The sequence below is a fragment of the Branchiostoma lanceolatum genome, chromosome 10 (assembly GCF_035083965.1).
Source record: "Branchiostoma lanceolatum isolate klBraLanc5 chromosome 10, klBraLanc5.hap2, whole genome shotgun sequence".
NCBI lineage: Eukaryota > Metazoa > Chordata > Leptocardii > Amphioxiformes > Branchiostomatidae > Branchiostoma > Branchiostoma lanceolatum.
Genome location: NC_089731.1, coordinates 6,622,300 through 6,642,477, shown reverse-complemented (window position 1 = coordinate 6,642,477; position 20,178 = coordinate 6,622,300). Strand labels below are relative to the sequence as shown.

General features: G+C 42.0%; 1 protein-coding gene across 1 annotated transcript; it reads left to right on the top strand.

Annotated features, from left to right (window-relative positions):
* The first annotated feature begins 714 nt into the window (after nucleotides 1-714).
* On the top strand, nucleotides 715-11,458 carry LOC136443281 (uncharacterized). Its single transcript, XM_066440458.1, has 16 exons — nucleotides 715-850; nucleotides 1,477-1,589; nucleotides 1,967-2,066; nucleotides 2,507-2,668; nucleotides 3,175-3,329; nucleotides 3,771-3,864; nucleotides 4,111-4,260; nucleotides 5,297-5,373; nucleotides 5,624-5,713; nucleotides 6,681-6,780; nucleotides 7,273-7,421; nucleotides 8,185-8,312; nucleotides 8,792-8,901; nucleotides 9,265-9,369; nucleotides 9,883-10,013; nucleotides 10,303-11,458. Exons 1-16 carry the CDS (start codon nucleotides 818-820, stop codon nucleotides 10,544-10,546), a joined length of 1,941 nt encoding a protein of 646 aa, XP_066296555.1. The 5' UTR covers nucleotides 715-817; the 3' UTR covers nucleotides 10,547-11,458.
* The last annotated feature ends 8,720 nt before the right edge of the window (nucleotides 11,459-20,178 follow it).

The window sequence follows — 20,178 nt, the reverse complement described above, 5'->3', positions numbered from 1 at the left end:
CCGGCTTCTTTCAGCATGGACACCGCCAACTCCTGCCCCCACATGCAGCCCAGCCCCCTCCCACCGAAGTATAGCGACACCGGCACGCAGTGCAGCAGGCTGGCCCCGTACATCATCGGGGCCGCCGGGTTGTCCATGTTGTCCGCTAGCTCGGTGTGGCCCCTGACGTCTACCATGGAGAACAGGCCTCCCGCTTTGATTGTGCGGAAGATTTCGAGCAGCGCGCGTTCCGGGTCCGCCTGGTCGTGTACCGCGGCCCACACCAACACGTTGTCGGATCATTTTCAAAAAGGTTGAGAAAATGCAGCAAATGTGACCACAAACGTTGAAGCTCCGCTGCAGTACCACAACTAGCCACTAGGAAGCCCATTATCGAACTTGACCTTCCTTTTTGTTACCCCTACATATCTAACCGTTACCAAATATCATGCAGAACCATCCACAGCTTCTCCAGATATGTTGCCAACAAGCAAACAAACACAGGCACCCACATACAGATATCTAAACATTTTCCTCAAAACTTTTCGAATGCCTCACAAATAGTGCTATCGATGACATCTTTGCTGACTGTCCTTACAAACATTGTACCCTACATCCAAAAGTGTGCGTTACCTGGTTAACAGCGCCTCTAGCGGATTCATGACGTTTTGCAGCCGGTTGCCTTGGCGTCCCGTTTCCCTGGTACTGATGACGTCAGAGCAATTAGCCTCGCTGTCGAACAAGGAAGGCAAACGCCAACTTTACCTAGAAATGTTTGGATTATCTTGAATTTTGGAGTTTTTTTGGGAAAATAAAGCTACAAACTCAGTCACCAGAGATGCTTCTGTACGTGCAGAGCAAGTCTTTCCCGGTAAGTTCACTTAAACATCCTGTGAACGTCGTAATATTGTGGGATTTCGTTGTTTATGTTTACAAGAAAGTGGGGAGGGGGGCGACGATAACTTTCTTCGTAAACAAAATGTGACAGAAGTTTTAAAGCTATGTTGTCCCGCTCTTCGGCTTTCTTACCACAGGAATTCGTTAGTCACAGCTTACTCTATGTTGTGGTTAGATCAGGATTGATAACGTTACCTGTAACGTTATGAATTACATAGAATTATGTTAGCTATTAAACACCTAACGTTTTAAACCTAGTTGTGTTTGTATGTCATTTCGTGTTTGTGTTAAGCCTATAACTCTTTTGAATATGTATTATGTTCCTATGGGTTTGTCTGTATACCCTAGATAAAGAAATAAAGTTAAGTAAAAGTGAAGTTATATGCATAACGTTTTATAACAACTAACATGCTTACCAAACTGTAGGAAATTCTCATTCCAGTCTGAAATTTTAGACAAAGTTGTATTTCTTACATGACAGCCATAATTTTTTCAATAATCAGCTTAATCAAACAGAATCTGGATAATATGAAACCTTCTTACAAAATACAAGCAATGACATCTGTTTGTTCTTCTGTATGATTTTGTATTTCCTCTCAGCACAAGACGTTTGTGGTGAAGTGCAAGACGACAGACACGATCGCCCGTGTGCGTGCCCACATGCTGTACAGTCTGTACGACATGGGGAGGGTACAGCACCAGTTCAGGTTCAGGTAAGGCTACACAACTTCCCAAAAGTTCTGGTCAATCCATCTTCTCCCAGTGAGAAGCCTGTCATTTCTTCTCTCAGTAAGAAGCAGGATTTGAGATCATTGAAAAATCATAAAGCTGGATGGAACTCTGCCGTAGTGTAACATCTTCTTTAGACTTGATAAGAAAAAAATGCATGGTACAAAAAGCAACTAGTAGAATTTCAACTTTTAAAGTTTACTCAAAAAAATTTGGATACAAATATATTTAGGAAAATGTTTTCTTGAAAATTCAATAGACAAACATCACTTTCTGTGTTTGCAACATGATGTTAGCCCTTTAAGTCCTGATATCCAGCTGTAAGTTGTAACTCTTTTTATCCACCCGACCTTTTCCTCAGGTACAAGGGTCAGTACCTGCGTGACCCCTACACGATGGAGGAGTGTAAGATCGTGGACCACGCAGTCATCACCATGGTTCCCATGGCAAAACGACAGGAGGTACGACAACTACGCTTACTTCTACACTGGTGTAATTATAATACAAATGTACCAGTGACTTACATATGCTCTCATGTTTTAAAACAAATGATGTAGGAGTAGATCTAAATCTTTCAATCTTTATTATCTATTATGCATTTAAACAACATGGCAGCAAAATGCATGTTACTGAGTAACTAAATTACATTGATTTTTGCCTTTATAGTGGCCCTTATTCCTCCCAATATTGATTTTTGTTTTGCTTTCAGTTGAACTAATTAGAAAAGTCTGAAATTACATCAAAAGCTTTCAAGAGAACTACCATATTTTTAAGTTGTAGTTATAGAATTTTGTATGATTGTTAGTATCATATCAACATCAGCCAAAAATCACAGATTAACCTGTGTTTACCCTATTCCTGGGTGGATGTTTTATATCTATGTTTATTGTGTTTGCCCCAGTCCCTGGTGGACCTGCAGCAAAGGCTGATGGAGTCTACTGAAGACCTTGACCCAGCTCATGAGCTTGACCTTGGGAAGGGTCAGACTGATGAGGTCATGAAGGCACTGGAGAAGGAGATGAAAATCTTCAAGAGAAGGGAGAAGATGCTCGCGGGGCTAGAGGTAAAAACGGAGGTTTAAGAGGAAAACTTGAATATGATTTATTCATACCCTGGTGAACTATTTGTATACAGACTTTCCATTTAAACTCTGTTATAATGGTCATATTTTTGTTCAGCATTATTTCTTTAAAAATTTGACTTTGAGAACAAACAGATTTAAGCAGTTTGGCTAATATTGTAAATTGTGAAATATTCCTACATAGTGGTTTTATATTATTCTATAGGAGCCCACTGCTATCTGAACACACCGTGAACATGTACCCTCTCTTACTACCATACTACTGTACTGTTGTTTCAACTGTGATCTTAGAAAACAGCAAACATTTCCCCTTGTAAATGAAATAAGTCTCCACAAATTGAAATGTTTTACAGCCCATGTATTTGCAAGATAACAGCTGCTCGAGAAATTATTGCTCGAGTAAATGGTATCTTGCATATCTGATTTATTACCCGGATGTCCAAATAATCTTCATGTTTTACAGCATTATCTGTGTTGATAATTTCCAGGGCCTGCTGACAGCCCAGATGATGTTGATCCTGCTGGCAGTGTTCACCCACTACTGGTACTCCATCTTCTGGTGCGGCGTGTTCTGGTTGTTCGGATATCTCCGCTGTCCCAAGTACTCACGGGTCGGAGGGTTCACGGGCATCGCTGGCCTCAAGTATGTACTTTTTAAAATTTTTATTGTAACATTTACTGACAAGACTTAATGACATACTCAAACTCATAGCTTATGCTTGTGTCGTCATCAAAACAAACATTACAATAGTGCATTGAAACAAATACAGGCAAGCTAAGCACAAGAATAACAAAGTAATATAGGATGAACCACATAGTAATAAGAATCATGTAAAAAGTATGTACATGTACTTCATTTGCTGTTTTATCCATTTTTGCAATTTAATTTTTTTGCAGTGATGTTAGCTGGAAAGTTGAGTACACAGATTGTTCCCTGAAAAATCAGTTAAAATTCAGGTTTGAATAGATTACAAGTTACAATGTGATCAGACATAGTGGTGATATTGTGCCAAAAATGATAATAGGTACTAAATCTACTATAGATTATGTTATCTTTAATGAAGATGATGGAATATTTTTTCAGGAGGAGGCAGTTTTGTGTGGTTTATGGCATCATGTCCCTCATCAACTTTGGTGTGTCGCTGGGCCTGGGGATCTACACTGCACTGAATCTGGTGGTGAGATACATACATTCATTTACTGGTAACACTTGTATGCCCTTCCATAGAGCATAAGTGAAAAGAAACCAATGCTTCCAGATCTACTGAAGTAATGTTATATACAATGTTATTGTTAGGGTGTTCAGAAGAATACGAATATCTATGAATCTTTTTTTTTGTCGCTTGTTGAAGAGTAGAATTTGGTATGATCTTTTCCAGGATAAGCTACAGTAATCAAACTGAATGATATTTTCCATTCCTCAGAGTTTGCAGTGTGTGTCCTACCCTACAGAGCTGGGTACCGGCTGCACCCACGCTGAAGTCTACACGGCTGGATTCTACTTCCTCCATGCCCTGGTCATGCTCGGCAGCAGTATTCTCACATGGGTCATCCTACACAACTTCAAATATGAGGTATTCTGTCTGAGAGTTGCAAACAATGCTAGCAGCAATTTCTTGTTAATGAATATTCCATTTCATCTGTGTACTTAGTACAGCTGACTTTGTTTTCAACCAAATCTGACTGTGGATTTGTAAGTTACTGTAAAAGGGATTCCGGACTTATGTTCTCAGTGGTTTGGATATTTGCAGTGGAAACTTACATGCATGGTTTTACTGTAACGTTATAAGGGGAAATATTTGCGATGTTTTTCTCTTCCCTGAAAAAAGCATGTTCAATGTAAAGCTCACAGCGAACATTTTCCCTTTTACAGAATTACTGCATCACAATCACACAGCCAACTGGATTTTGGGTTAAACGGACATTTTAACCCCCATTTTCACTCCTTGGGTCCAGGTAAAATGGGGTGAGGACCCCCGAAACATCCATTTAACCCCAAATCCAGTTAGTAGTGTCATGTTGCACTTCCAAATTGAAGTGAAAGGGGGCGCTTTTTCCATAGGCATTTCTTATACTTTACATCAGACGATCCAAACCAAAGCCCAGAATCACAGGCAAAAGCAGAGGTTACCCAGATGTCAATGATGACCACATGGCCAGCTGAGATACACAGAACAGATCAGTTTAATTGAGCCGTCTGCCAACAGTTTGCTTTCAGAAAACAAACAGGACGGGATTAGACACAGAAGACTGTTGGGAAAATAAAAAGTTCACCCAGTTTGAATGAAGCGCACCTTCTGATATCAAATAAGACTGCAATAGTATTTCTTACAGTTCTATACTGCACTTAACGTTGGTAGTCAAATCTGCACTAGTAACTGCCTCAGTCTGCATAAGTAACACCTGGCCATAGTGGTCCCTTAGATTATGTTTGCCATTGACCCAAGAACTCTGAATAGAGTGGTCATCTGTCTACTACATGTGTGACCTTTCGTTCTAGTCCATTCACCATATACAAGTTTGTAACATGTGAATCATTAATACTGTTTCGATGATGAAAAAGTTATGAATAAATGTGAAATACATGTACTGTGGTGATTCCCTGTGTAGGTTGGAGACCTGATTGAGAAAGCCTTGGTTCTTACCAGGGATGTGGAGAAAGTCATGGAAGCTGCCAGGACTGGCAAGTAAGTGTGTTTTTTTGTATTCATAAAACGTTGAAAAAGCAAAAACTTAAGGTAAAGAAAGGAACGATTTATACAGAGACTTACAAGGTGAAAAAAATGCATGGGTATAAAACCAAATAAAAATTGTTAGGTGGCAATCTGTTTTGTCCTTGGCTTTTCAGTAAGGCTAAGAATGGAATGTTTATCAGCCTTGTTCCCGTTATGGTTGATCCATGTAACTTGACAACTTTACTCTTTCACTTTCCTGCAGAGTTAAGGAGAGGAGGACAGCTGCGTATGAAATGGCCACCATGGCCGCTTCTGGAGACGATAACAAGTTCAGGATCGTGGCTGAAGGAGGGTACGGACATGTTTGTTTGTTTATTTGTTTATTTCTTAAGATGTACAAGTCATTGCTCATTTTATAGTAATCTCTAAGTGGATGTTGGCGTAATGTTTTTCTCATGTATAAAGCTCATTAGTTATTTGAAACATTTTGATCTTCCACCCGAGCTTGGAGATAGATATTACAAACACTCAAGAAAAGAACTCACTGCACTTGTTGATAGGAGTATGTGTGTGCCCCAGGATTTGATGTCTCAAACCAAGCAATTGCTAGCGAAAGCAAATTGCCTCAACTAAATTGGTGTGTTATGCCATAATGTGCTTTACCTGTTATACAGACCTTTTGACATCAATGATGCCTTACAGTAATTTTCACACCCGGCAAGCCAAACATTTTGGCAAGATGGAAAACTGTGTTCCGTCTCCATAGTTTGGGGGAAACATCGTACATGATCCGTGGACGAACTTGGCCGCCAACTCCGTCTGGCCCTAAAAATGAGTCTGGGTCTATAAATAGCCTCAGACCTTCCTCTGTTGTCACATGTAGCGCAGATGTGATGATCCTTCAGAAGTCGCTCGCACTATTTAGTGGAAGAGTCGCCCAGATGTGTCCAAATGTGTTTTTCTCTAGCTCCTCTTTGGACATCTGTGCTGAATGTGTTTCTTGTGTTCTTGCTGTGTACTGTCGCTGGGACGACCGTGTAAACACACACACATTTTGATGACAAGTCCTGTGTCCCCAGATCACAGAGTCAGTGGAACTGTAGGTCGTTTGAGGTGAAAGGGTCAACAGAGGTCGTTGGCTTTTAGGGCTTTGTGTGAGTGGTCCGGTTGGAGGGACAGGAAAACAGGCTTAGAAGGTTAAGGATGAAGGAGGATTATTCAACCTTTTAGTGAGTGGATGGGTTTTAGGAGTACAGTTTAGGTTTAATTCTTAGCTTGATGTTTATACTCTGGCTAACTTAGATAAATGCATGTTCCAGGTTGGAGCTGCTGATAGCCATGGGTCTGTCCACTGATGCTGCCACACAGGAATACTCCACAGAAGCCATGGCTGAACTACTCACTGTACCGGCTATACAGGTGAGGGAGGAGAACTCTATTCGTATGCTGAAAAATGCTCCAGAAGAACATTGTCTTGTTAATGTTTTTCTCAGACATTGTGCAATTTAAAGAACACAGTTATTTGAAAAAGTTTACTTAACTTGCAAATTCATGTCTAGAAAGGGTAATTACAAGGGATTGTGGACATTGACAGAGAAGGTAGAGCAGAGTTATCTAGTCTGCTAAGAAAATCTACATTCACAAATATTGTTGGGTATGACTTTTATGTACAGGAAATGTTAGCTCCAAATTGAATGTAGACTAGTGATAAAATGATAGGAGAACAATATCATACACTGTATCATGGTACTCCAATCATCAGGTCGTTACTCATTATTAAACGTTTATGAGTCAGTTTTAAGTTGCTAGATCTAGAGTGGTACATGCAAGGTACCCATTTTTCATTTCTAGTATTGAAAATTGTTTTCCATTTCTAGTTGTGGATTATGCCATGTTTTATCATCTCAACAGGACAAGTTTGTAGAGATGGGCGGAGTGCGGACCCTCACGGCTGTACTGCACGCGCACGACCAACGGGTGGTGAAGGAAGCCGCCACGGCGCTCAGCTATATCGTATCAGACTCCGAGGAGAACAAACCAACCATTGTAGCTGACCATGGGTAGGTGTTGTTGTTGTTCTGTATCTATATCATTCTCTATTTATATAGCCAGTATAACCGGCATTCAGTGGGGCATAACACACCAGCTTCATAGGCAATATTACTGAACAGCCTGTCAAGCCTAACTTTTGCACATCTAACTGTAAGTTGTTTAAAGCTATCTAGTGAGGATGCTCTTACACTTGCTACTGTACTTGGTGGCAACAAGTTCCACTCTATGACAGTTCTACGGAAAAACACATTTTTGAAGACATCAATACTGGGTCAAAAGCATTACTATTTCTTTTTTTGAGCTGGTACTAGATACTAACTAGTCGGTACTTCCTCCATGCAATCTGGACATTGTTGTTCACCTTGTAGTGCCTAATGATACACAGGGCAGTAAGTTTCCTTTCCATTTCTGTAGCAGGGTATATTTTTACAGGGTAGGAAAGTCCTAGCCCCTCTGACCATGGGTAGGAGTCATGTTTATAGTCATTGTATTCAACAAATATCAGTTACATGCAATGTGTGATGCTAGGACTGAAGTGTTGATAGGTTTTATGTATTGTGAATTAATTCCAGCCTTCTGTTGCCATGGTGTCATTGTTCATTGTTGAAATGCTAGAGAAACATGTAGGGCTTAATCTATGCAATCATTTTTCTCAAATTGTACTTAAAAGAAATACCAGAGAACCACGCAGAGCTTAATCTATGCAAATGTTTTAGATAAAGTATCTTGCAGATATGAATTTTTTTTCTATTTCATGTGCTGTTTTTCCAGGCTCGAGGACTTGTGTCATGCAGCAAGGCATGGTGGGAAGGATGTACAGAGCATCATTTCCGGGGTGTTCTTGGAGCTGGCCTTCAATCCTGACATCCGTGCTCAGATGGCCTCCCTTAACAGTCCCTGTAAGTCTGGGAGTCTGCAAACATTTATTATTGATATCTATCATAAATATCTATTTATTTAAGAAGTTGTGATGAGTTTGCAAAATAATTTACATGTAGGCAGGTACATTTGTACTTGAGATCACCTCATGTAAAGGAGTGAAGAATAGATCTATTCTGACTGTCCATCACAATTAGCAGTTTAACCGATGATTGCATGCTAATAATCGGTTTGACCAATGAGTGATGTATGTCTGCTAAATGTTTGCATTTTTATGTTTTGACAGAAGTGGACTGTGGGATTGGTCTATTATTTTTTGGCTTGTCTGTGTGTGTGTGTGTGTGTGTGTGTCTGTGTTTCTGCAATCCCAATTATACATAGCACAACATTGCCAAACATCCTTAGTGCTGCTATTTTTGTCTGTGGCACTGGTAGGGTTGCAAACAGGTATGGGTGAAGTCTGCCATCACTGATTTCCTTGTCCTTCCTGCCCATGCAGCCCAGGCCCTGGTGCACCTGTGCCGCAGCTCGGACACAGACACGCAGAGGTTCGCCCTGCAGACGCTGGAACTGCTCGCCATCGAGAGCAGCAGCACCATATCTGCTCAGGTGAGGTCGTTAACTGTCATGGGGCATGTTATTTGTTGTCGTTGCTGTTGTTTAAGCACGTAGGGCATGTAAGTTAAATGTTTGTGTTAACTGTTTGTGTGCTGTGGCATCATGTGGTGGCTAGGCTAGCAGACAGGGGATCAAGAGGTCACGGGTTTCATTCCCGGCTGGATGTTGTAAATATGGGTACCTGACTTCAGTTGAGGAGATAAAATGTGTTGAAAGGAGAGGGATGGGCTCCACCTTCCAATACTGTGTCCTAGACGCAGTGGGTGTCCTAGACACATTGGGTAACAACACACTGCCCCTACAGCCTCATAAAGACTATGGGACTACATGTACCTTTACCTTTGCCATTTACAGGAGGAGCTGTTGGAGTACCTGTTGTCCCTACCAGTCCACACCATGGACACCAGACTGTACCTGCTGGCTGGGAAGATCCTGCTCTACTACACAGAGACACAGGAGGTAACCTACTGTCTGTTCTGATTCAGGAGTTGTGTGCTGTTTGCAGGGTTTCTGTCTGGTGTATGAGGAGAGTCTGCCTTGCATGTTAAAGTTCCTTCATCATCACGATCATCATTTAAAGTTGGATGACAAAATGCAAGATACATGACTTGTACAAATGTCTTCACACTCACTCACTCACTCACTCACACACTCACACACTCACTCATACTCACACACTCACATACTCACATACTCAATCACTCAGTCTCTCAATCTGTCTCTCACTCACTCACTCACTCACTCACTCACTCACTCACTCACTCACTCACTCACTCACTCACTCACTCACTCACTCACTCACTCACTCACTCACTCACTCATTTGAGTATACTGGTACCATACAGTGTACATCAGCCCAGCGAATTACTTTCTTAATGAGACAAGGTAAAGCAAAAAATGTACAAAAAATCTTTTGATATATCATGGAGTTTCTGAACTGTTGTTCCACCTGCTGCTGTGTCCCCCTTCCAGAGCTGTGAACACCTGCTGGACTCAGACAGACTGAAGGACACCCTGCTTCAGTTCTCCCGCACGTCTGACCTTGTCCTGCAGAAGGTCACCGCCAAGATCGTCCTGGCTCTCATCGACACTCCGCATCTACTGTAAGTCTCAAACTCTTGGGGAGAATTTGATAATTCCTACTTCCAGAAACAACAGACACATTTCTACTTAGTTTGTTAAGATGCGACACCTGAGACAGTAATTAGAATTGCCACAAATAACGCAAAATCTAACAAAATCTAATGTGAAACATACTTTTCCATTAGATTACGTACGGACTATGGAGTAATGGTGTTGGATTAGTACACTGGTATAAGTAGTTCGTTGTTGTTTATATTCCATGTTATTTGCCATACATTGTACATTGTACCTGATGCATTTCTCCCCCAGAATGAGGGCCAAGCACCTTGGATTCCAGGACATCTTCCTCCACATCCGTAACAATGCGCTGGACCGTGACGCGTGGAACATGGCCGACCAGGGGCTCTCTCTCATGCAGTCTGAGCATGCTCACAAGGCAGCCAAGGGGATCATGGGATCCCAGGGGTCGCTGAAGGACAAAGGTCGGGGGTCGTTTTCCTCTGGCAGGAGCCAGAGCACGGCATCTTTGGACAGGGGTGCCAGACCGTCTTAAACGTTTGAGACCATTCAAATTAGTGCAGAGAGCTAAAAAATACTTTGAAATACAGTGCATTGAAAGTAAGTTTTCGATAAATTTGAAATTTTCCAAATATTTTCAAGGCCAAATATTTTTGTAACTACCTTTGACAGAAATTAAGATACCTTAATTGATATCGTCCAATAAATTTTTGTAAAGATTTATGAATCTTTTATGTATATTTTGTAAGAAATTCAAATGTACAGTTTGTGACACGCTTCAGATTTGGAAAATTACTTCTGAAAAAGTAACTAAGTTTGGTAAACATTCTGGTACTAAGAGATTAGGGTTTTATGGTGCAAAATGTCTACAGTTGCATGAGCCAGAAATGACATTGCTACTGATAAGGCCAAAGCATATGGCTAGGTTTTTAGAAAGTTGTAGTCCAGTTTTGTATATGTATAATGGTTGTGGCTACTTTCATCTTGGTTGATATATTTTATTTTCCTCCCACGCACAATTCTATGATTAGCCAGATTATTATGATTTGTTTGTATTTTTGTTTTAAAAAGCTGGCTTTATGTTATGTTTTTGTCAAATTTCGTTATAAATTTTTTGCTATATTATTATTTCAAATGGTTCACATTCCATGCTTTCAATTTTTTTTCTTTTTATCACGTGAACATGTACATAATTATCTACACACAGATGCATAGAAGAAAGTCAATTTTCTATATCATTTTGTGCAAAGAGAAACTATTCACTTCATGTTGTATATACAATATGCATTTTCAACTTCACGTAATGTATACTTTATACTGCTGTTTGCACTTTTATATACAACATGTATCAACATTATCTGACATGCACCTTTTATGAAACATCCTAAATGGATGGAAACAATTGTTGCAAACAAGTGATGTGCAACATAAATATCACACAAAGATATACATGTATCAGACTGTGTTTTTTATATTTGAATTCAAAGACACCCAAATCAGCAGCTAATGTTGTTAGTTGTAGAAATGTAGGAGACCGGATATCTGGCCAATGTGCTGAACATGCTCAAGTTGACAAGAGGTCTCTTGTCAAAAAGTGTGGTGCACTCTTTAGGATGCTTGGGACTCTATCCCTTACCAGTAGGATGTAGATCACCAACATCTACATGTAGGCTAAGAATTGAACCTCTGACCCTCTGTTCTAGAAGTGGGATTGGTGATCACTAGGCCACAGCATGCCCCAAGACACCACTGTCTGTGTTTTCCAGGTTTGACTTGGATTACTTAGAGATTAAGTATTAAGGGTTTTCCATTGCAACATATGTAGTATTATATAGACTGAATATATATCTCAACTGGATAGATTAATCATTTCTGGCCAGTGGATATGTGCACAGCTGGCGTTTGATTTTACTCAGAACTATGGTAACAGTCTCTACTCAATTCTACTTACAGAAAGTGAAGAAAGGCTGAGACTTCTCGCTGTGGCAGTCAAGTAATAACACTAAGTCTTCTTAGGAGGATTAGTCTTTATCCCATCTTCCGTATACATTTGAGCTGTGTGATTTGTGGATGTTGTTCAGATCGGATTTAGAGTTTGTGAGGAACAGGCTGTTCTTTGTTGCGGCCGAAGCTTTTGTTAAGCGGAGAAAACTGCTCCCAGCTGACGCCGGTGGTAAGAAAAGTGGGGTAAGTTGACGTAACCCAGCAAACAACCACCATGTATGTCATCCCCAACAAGTCGTCACGGGCAAATACCACCCCTTGTAACACTTGTGTCACATCTACATACGGCAAACACGCTCTTTCACCGGCTCAACCTCCGCACTTTCGCCCTGTTTACACATACATAATGCACCGCCATTCAACAGGCTGTGGGGAACAGCAGATATAAACTATCTTGGGCATGGTGAACTATTTTGGGCCTTTGAAACGAGGAGATGAATCGATGAACGTTGGGATGTAGGCAGTGAAGTGTTTACTTTAAGGACGGGGGGACAATGATGACATCTAATTTGTGCGTCATTTAGGTTTAGTACTTATCTGAAAGTCTGACGTCATTGTGGTACAATTCGATTCAACAGCAGTGCTGTCGCTATTCTGAGGTTTAACAGAGACAACATAGTGAATGACTGCATTAACCTTAAGGAGTCTAACTCCTCGGCATTCGGTGCACATTTGGTGCCATGTGACATCCTTGGTGTACCGTAGGTTAATATCGCTGTGGTCCAAGTCTGCATGCCAACAGGTGTCAATAGGTCTGTATTAATGTTCTACAGAGAAACATGTAACGTTAGATTTCTGTTACAATTTGCGTGAGAGGAAAGGGTTGATACAAATGTCGCCAGTAACATTTAGGGTTATTGAAGCGTTCAACTCTCATCTCTTCTATCCCTTAGTCTAACTATCTATTTGGACGTTTTCTTCCTTTTCTAAAGATGTGCAATGAAGACTTAGTTTAAAGCTGACTTAACGATAGTCTTGCTGTTCACCAAGATGTATTTAAAGATACATTGTAATTAACTGTTTCCATCCGTTTGAAAGGGGGAATTGTGACGTCACCGCTTTACCGTAGCGGTCCTTTCTGTGAGATCTCTGGGCAAATGTCATAATCTTTTGCGTGCTAACTAAGATTGGGAATTGTGACGTCACCGCTTTACCGTAGCGGTCCTTTCTCTCTGTGCGTGATTCCTTAAACGTCTGCCCGCTGACATAGCTGAGGTAGCCGTTTGGCACCGAATTTGTGTTGCCGTTGGTGTTGGTCAGCGACCAGATGGTCGAGCAGGTATTCGAATGGCAAACCATAACGTGTACTGACTGAAAACGATGCTATACTCCGTCCCAACGTCTGCTTGGAGGTGATACGTCGCGGGCCTGTCTGCGAGGATGTGCAAAGTCGCACATTCCAGACCATCAGCCAGTCCACGTGCTTCCCGCGCCGAAACTAATGCGTCTGCGAGTTTCCATGAAATACAATTTCCCCCTCACGACACATCCGTCCCGCGAATTTCCGCCGCTTTTCCCTCGGTTATTGGGTTCAGATACGCGGCGCTGGAGAGCCAAATTAAAGGCTTGGTGGGTGGCGCGGGGGGCATCTCCGCACTTGTCAGGCGAGAACCTACGTCCCTCCGAGACCGAGAAGCGGTGCCGAGTTGGCCGGACTCGGAAAAGACCGTCTTTCATGTACGCGTTCTCTCGGCTCAAGCCAACACGATGTCGGCGCTGATAACAGCCGATCTAACAAGATGACGCATTTGTGTCCAACTGCCTGGCATAGCTGGAGCGCCGCGCGGATTATGGCTTCACTTGCTCTATCTATGTAGGACAAAGTTTACCCTTCTCATTCAACTTCAAATGGTTACTATTTATAAGGACGGGGCTATTTAGACCGGTATTTAAGGAAGAACTTAAAGCATTTGTTGAAAAATAAAAGTGCCCAAGATTATGCCCTTTCTTGATGTTCTTTCCGGCAATGTTGTTTGCCCTTTAATTTGGGAGTCGAGACGAGGTTTCCGTTCAACTCCAAATGGTTACTTTTTATGGGCGGGGCATTTGTAGTACTACGTTTAAGCTAGAATTTTAAGCATTTTTTAGCATCGTTAGCGTTCCTATAGGATTAGGCCTGTATTGATGTTCTATCTTTGTAAGACAAAGTTTACCCATTAATTATGGTGTCTGCAGTACTAGTCAGTGTCACGATGCGGTCACAAGGTTTTCTTTCAACTTTAGATTCTTACTGTTTCTTTTCGTGCGTGGGTCCGGAAGTTTTGTAAGCACAGCCTTACGTATGATATAAGCAAGGATTCAAAGTCATAAGAGATCAATGGCAGAAAGACTACTGTTTAGAAAGCGGAAGCGAGTCCAATGGGTACAATATCTATACTAAGTACTGGGAAGGGTCTGCCTTTACACTACTGGGAAGGGTGCAAAAATTAGACATGACAACATGACAAGTTCTCTTTCTTTGGTAGGTGCCCTACGCCAGGACCTTGGCGGAAGGCTCCGTACGTACTTCACCCTAAGCCGGGGTTAACCCTTACCGGCCCAACAAAGGAAGCCCAAAGCCCGCCCAATTATGACATAAAGGCCGCCTGATTACTTTTAACGGAATCACGAGATGTTAAATCCGTCTGACCCGGGCTGATCCGCTGTTTTCTCCGCTCAAGCCTCAATAAAGAACGATCTGAGGGGATTCTCGGTGTTCTGAGGAGAGTTTAAGGAGCGTGGTGGGACCACCAAGATTGGGGTAATCTCAGTACCGAGTCGAGAAGTCGGGGGGAACTTTAAGGACTCGCCGTTAAGTCTATTTGGCTTTGTAGAAAGGCAAAACGGAATCAAAGAAAGACATCAAGAAACAATCAAAGACTGTATTTGAAGATTTTCAAAGTTCTACATCTAGTACAAAACACATCACTAGTTGTACCATACCAGAAAAGATTAGACATTTGTTACATTGTTACGTTTAAGTCACCTAGAAACAATAAAGGGCAGTTTGTGAAGTTCTTCACCTAGTATTATAAACGATACCATTGGTCGTGCGACACAAGAAATATTCGATGGTTTGAATGTTATGCCTTTGCCTTAAAAGTAGTTCTTTGATTGTTACCAAATTTTGCCATGAAATCAAGCCATGATATAAATGCATACATACAATTGTGACATTTCTAAACGTTTCAAACTACGATCAAGTGTTCAAGGAAGAATAAGAAGCTTGTTCTCGTTGATAAGAGTCGCCTTGTGGAGCTAGCCACCTGTGAGAGAACAGCTTCTACTGTAGAAGAACACTTTGACACAGACACTCTACATCTTCTCCCCACCGACAGCCAAAAGAATACACCACGAGAACGTGAAACAAAGCTGGTACGTTGGTGTGTGTGTGACTATTTGCACAGGTGGAGGGATGTGGGGCGAGGTTCTCCGGGAGTCAGACTCCCATCTCTGACCTCTGCCGCACCACCGATCTGTTTCACAACATGTCTCAATATTTGTACATCAGTGACGTCATAGGATGACGTAGCCAGGCACATGAAATTCAGATTTTTACTGATTTGTCTCGCCTGAGTTGCGCCGGGTAAAGCGAGGACGACGGGGTTTGATTAGTCTGTATATACCATCAGGAGTTATACGACACTACTCAGAATTTTGGTATTTTCTTGTCCTTTTTTATGTTTTTGGGTAGGTTATTCATTTGCACATTTGCACAGAAAGGGTGGTCTAAATGCCATATTTTTCAAAGAAACTCCGAAATCCATGGCCAGTATCCGTACGTTGTGTTTCCCAGTTACAAAATGTTCGCATCTAATTCCTATCCAGACTTTTAACATTGCTGGGATTCGCAGACTAATGAATTGTTTTTCAGACGTTGGACCCAACCGTACTATAGCAGCAAGATTTCAGCCAAAATATTAAACATAAAGACATATGCATAAAGGTGATGGTAGGCAATGTGGCCAAAATGCTACCTTGACCTGGTAGACATCCCACGGCAGTTGATATTCAAATCCTTTGGGATGCTTCAAAAGCAATATTTGATGCTAAATAAGGACGCATGGCCTTCGTACGCAAATCCTAAAGGTCATCTTGGCTACTGTTCCAACGCTTCAATTCTCTTGCTAACTCTGCGATCATTGTTATCGTATATCATCCCATAATTGACTTCTGACAAATTGGTTAGAAGAGAGATCCTTGCTCGGGGCGGTGCAAACTTGCGACATTGTTCACTGCAATTACGTGGGTGATCAGGTATGAGCCTGTTGACCTCTGACATTTGTCTTCGAAAGCCTGGCCATGTTTATGGCATAGCTCAAATTCTTGTCTACACATTTTGAATGTGGAGGAGGCGTTAATGCTTTTATAAGCCGAATTTGACGAGCGTTCTGACATCTAATCGTTAATAGGAAATCAGGTAAAGAATCAGATTAATTGTAGGGCAGGCTCTGTGACGTTCTTTCACTGATTGGTTAACTCTTTATATCTTGACAATCTAGAACTTGGAGTACTTTGACATCGACACAGTAGACAAGAAGGCCAGTAATGAAAATGATATTGCTTCTTTTACGAGGAATTTTCACTGCCTCCCCCCTTAAAGTTGTATACAGAGAGAGAGAAGAATTCAATTATGATCACCTCCTGACGTAAGTGGTAAACAGCATGACATGCATGGCCCCGAGCGGATACAGTTTAGTGACCGTATGTATCAATGGGTGGCCTTGTCCTTGGTGCTGAACTGCCGTCCCTAACTTAATAATCAACTGTGACGAAGCACGAGATTTTCGCCAAGTAGGCGTTTTGGTTACCTACATTCGATGGTGGGTGATCAGGCGTAACTGGTATGTGTTGTCTTTTCCCTGTACAGTTTCATGGAGGATACTCACGAAGAGTACTGGGATATAAAGGCAGAAAACTCGGCTAATATGGAGAAATGGTCATGGAGAGAGCTGTTTTTTCCATTGACCTGCCCCCCTTCCCGCGACAGCATTGGCGAATAACAGTGTTCATTCTATGCTTCGAATTCTGAGTCACGCAAGTGCTACTTTCAGTTTTCGGGGTTTTTTTGGTGTGTTTTTGCGCGAAATTAGTCTTGTGTGGTAACTCTTGGTTTCAATTCTTACAGCAACCCTGTACAGCGCAACTCGGTCCCAGGAAACGCTGGCAAGTTTCACCCCCCTCCCTTCACTCAACACCGCTGGCGGGACAACTTTCTCCGGGTAACCTGGAAAGGAAAGTGGAGCATGTTCCTAGCAGCTAATTATTTCTAACACCCGTGTGATGAGAGACTGTGGAGGTTTGACAATGACAGAAGCCATGCCCGCGCCATGAGACTGGATGATGTTACAAACCAACAACATGGCCTGGTCCTTGTCTTGGGGGTGGAACACTACGGCGTGGCCAACGTTTCCAGCAAGGCGGTAAATATAACCTGGCACGTTGGACCACTTCTGAACGGATTCGGCTCAAATTTGCTTCCGGTTTTCTTTTCTAATGGTCTGGAGAGTTTTCATTACAACACCGCAGAGTGGAGAGTGTGGGCGGTTGTTTTGGTACTTTGCGGGGGTTGAGCTGGCGTTGAGTCAGACTCATTGACATTCTGTCAACCCCCGAAGATTGGACGTTACGTGGGAAGAACGGTATCAGCCAGTATGGATGGATAATGATATTGTGACTGTTGATAAGCCCAGTTCCGCAATAACAACAACAGCAACAACGACATAACAACAACAACAACATTTTAAAGATGGCTAAGTGTATGGCCTTTCTCAGAATAAATCAACCACTACTTCAAGCCAAAGAGGTTGAAATAAAATTACGACCACGTGACTAGTATTGAGACGCATTTAACCAGAATTCATCTGTCCCTGTAACTGCTAACGTTAGTAGGTTCTGATACTGCGTTTTATACAAACTCGCATATTGATCTGAATGACTCAGTAAAAGGAAAATTCCCCGTGTCAGTACCAGTAACCAAACAAGGTTGTAGATATAATAAAGGACGTTCTAACCTTTAATCAGACGTTGGATTATATTAGTAACTTATTGTAGTTACAAGGCAACAGTTCCTATACATGTCTCATGTCAAAAGGTGTCTAGTTGTTGTTGACAGTTGAGTTTGCCGCTGATTATCAATACATACAAATTATTCAACAGCCAGGCTGATCACACGGAGTCCCACCTATGCACGTTCTGCGATAGTGCTATCTAGACGGTGCGTTCCGAAGGACGACTCACACGGCTGCGGCTGTTTCCCGGCCCTGCCTGGTGATTTACCGTAGCTAAGACTTCCTTCCTTCCTGAAGGCTCGGAGTTGTCCGTGATGCACGAGTTGAACCTGAAGCCGAGCAGCGCCAGACAGGAAAACAACAATTACCTTCCCACCCGCAATTCGGCTATTGGGGTTGGCCCAAGTAGTAAAAGAGTGGGTGATGGTTAAACAGGACGGGGAGGCGTTTTTGAAAATGCCTCGGGCTAACGTCGTACAGAACGGTTGGTCCTTTTGGCTGAAGACGGGGGGGGGGGGCGTAAGGCAAAGGAGTCAGGATTGTATCCGGAGGGAAAAGGTAAAGAATTACTTGAAGGACGGATATCGTTGTACAAGGGGGGGGGGGGGGGGGGGGTTGAAGGTATCCAACAGGACAGGGGGTCCATGGAAGTCGGGATGTAAGGGAGTTAAGGTTCAGTGTTTGACCTCAACCCCCCTTGTTGCTTTATAGATCGGCCCATGCCGATTCTCTCTGCGACTTCGCAGAACCACGTTTGAGCCAGAACTTCAAAGAACAGGGAAACCTTCCAATACAGGGGGGGGGGGGGTATGTGCGCTTACATGTACTTACGTACATCTCTTAGCAGTAGAAGTAGTAGTGGTAGTAGTATCTTGCTGTGTCTTAATCCTTGGCACCCCTTAGGAAGCCACAAGAGGTATCAATTGATTTAAACGTAACTTGTTGTTTCCCGTTGTCTCCTTCTAGTCCCTACCAGACTCCTTGTTTTGCTGAAAACAATGAGAATTTGCCAAATAGGGAGAATCGGAATGATTTTCTAGAGGAATCAACATAGTGTCTACAAAACTCCATATGTTGCTGGAAAAATAGTATACATAGGAAAAAAAGAAGGAATGGTATATGGTATGCCAGAGGACGGACACACACACACACACACAGACACACACACACACACACACACACACACAGACACACACACACACACACACACACACACACACACACAGACACACACACACACACACACACACACACAATGTCGATCCTTTCGACTCTTGATAGGTTAAAAGCGCTATCCGTATTTGGTCAGCTAACTTCTCCGTAAAGTTCATTCACCTTATAAGGCAAATGTCTTCTATTGTATAAGCCCCAAAAGCAGCCCAGACTGAGCTCAAAGAGTGAAATGTCACCAGCCGTGTCTGAGACAATTCCTTTTCATGCTGACACCCCTTGATCCTTTGTGGTATCTCCCATATCCATATAGTGATCTCCGTTTCCGCGAATTGCTAACTCTGGCCTTATCTGAAGGTTTTCCTCCTCACGAATTTCCTACATGAGTCAATAGTGTACATGACATAACCCCCTCATGTTCACCAGTCATGATTATGTACCAGTCATTTACAACGCTGCATTTTCGTATTCAGTAGAATTAAGTTAATGTCTTGATTTGTACTTAAAAAGTGTGACTGTGGCTCATGCCGACTATGCGGAAAAAAGGAAGCCATTCTATAAATTATTAGGTAGATTAGCCTTATGGAACTGTAGTTATGTATCAGTAGATACAATACTTTGTGCCTTGTACAATTGGTGTTCAATAAAGTTATTATGATCAATTGCAATTCTCAAAACACATTGAATACTTTGGCTGTTCAATTAACGATTGGAGAAAAAACACAAATGAAAAGACGTTCAAAGCGAAAGAAAAGACGCACAAATATATGCAATGAATCTACATGGAGATTCTATTCTGATGACCGTATACATGTGTCAGATAGAGAAAACTTTATTTTCTGATATTACACATCCTCAACATGCGATCTATAGTGTATACATGCATTTACGTCTGTAAGGTAGTCAAAACACCGAGCATGAATTGATTTCTTTCTATCCTTGAAATAGCAAATAATTCAAAAGTTGTGACGCTATCGCAGCAGACATTTTTGTGCCTTAGTGA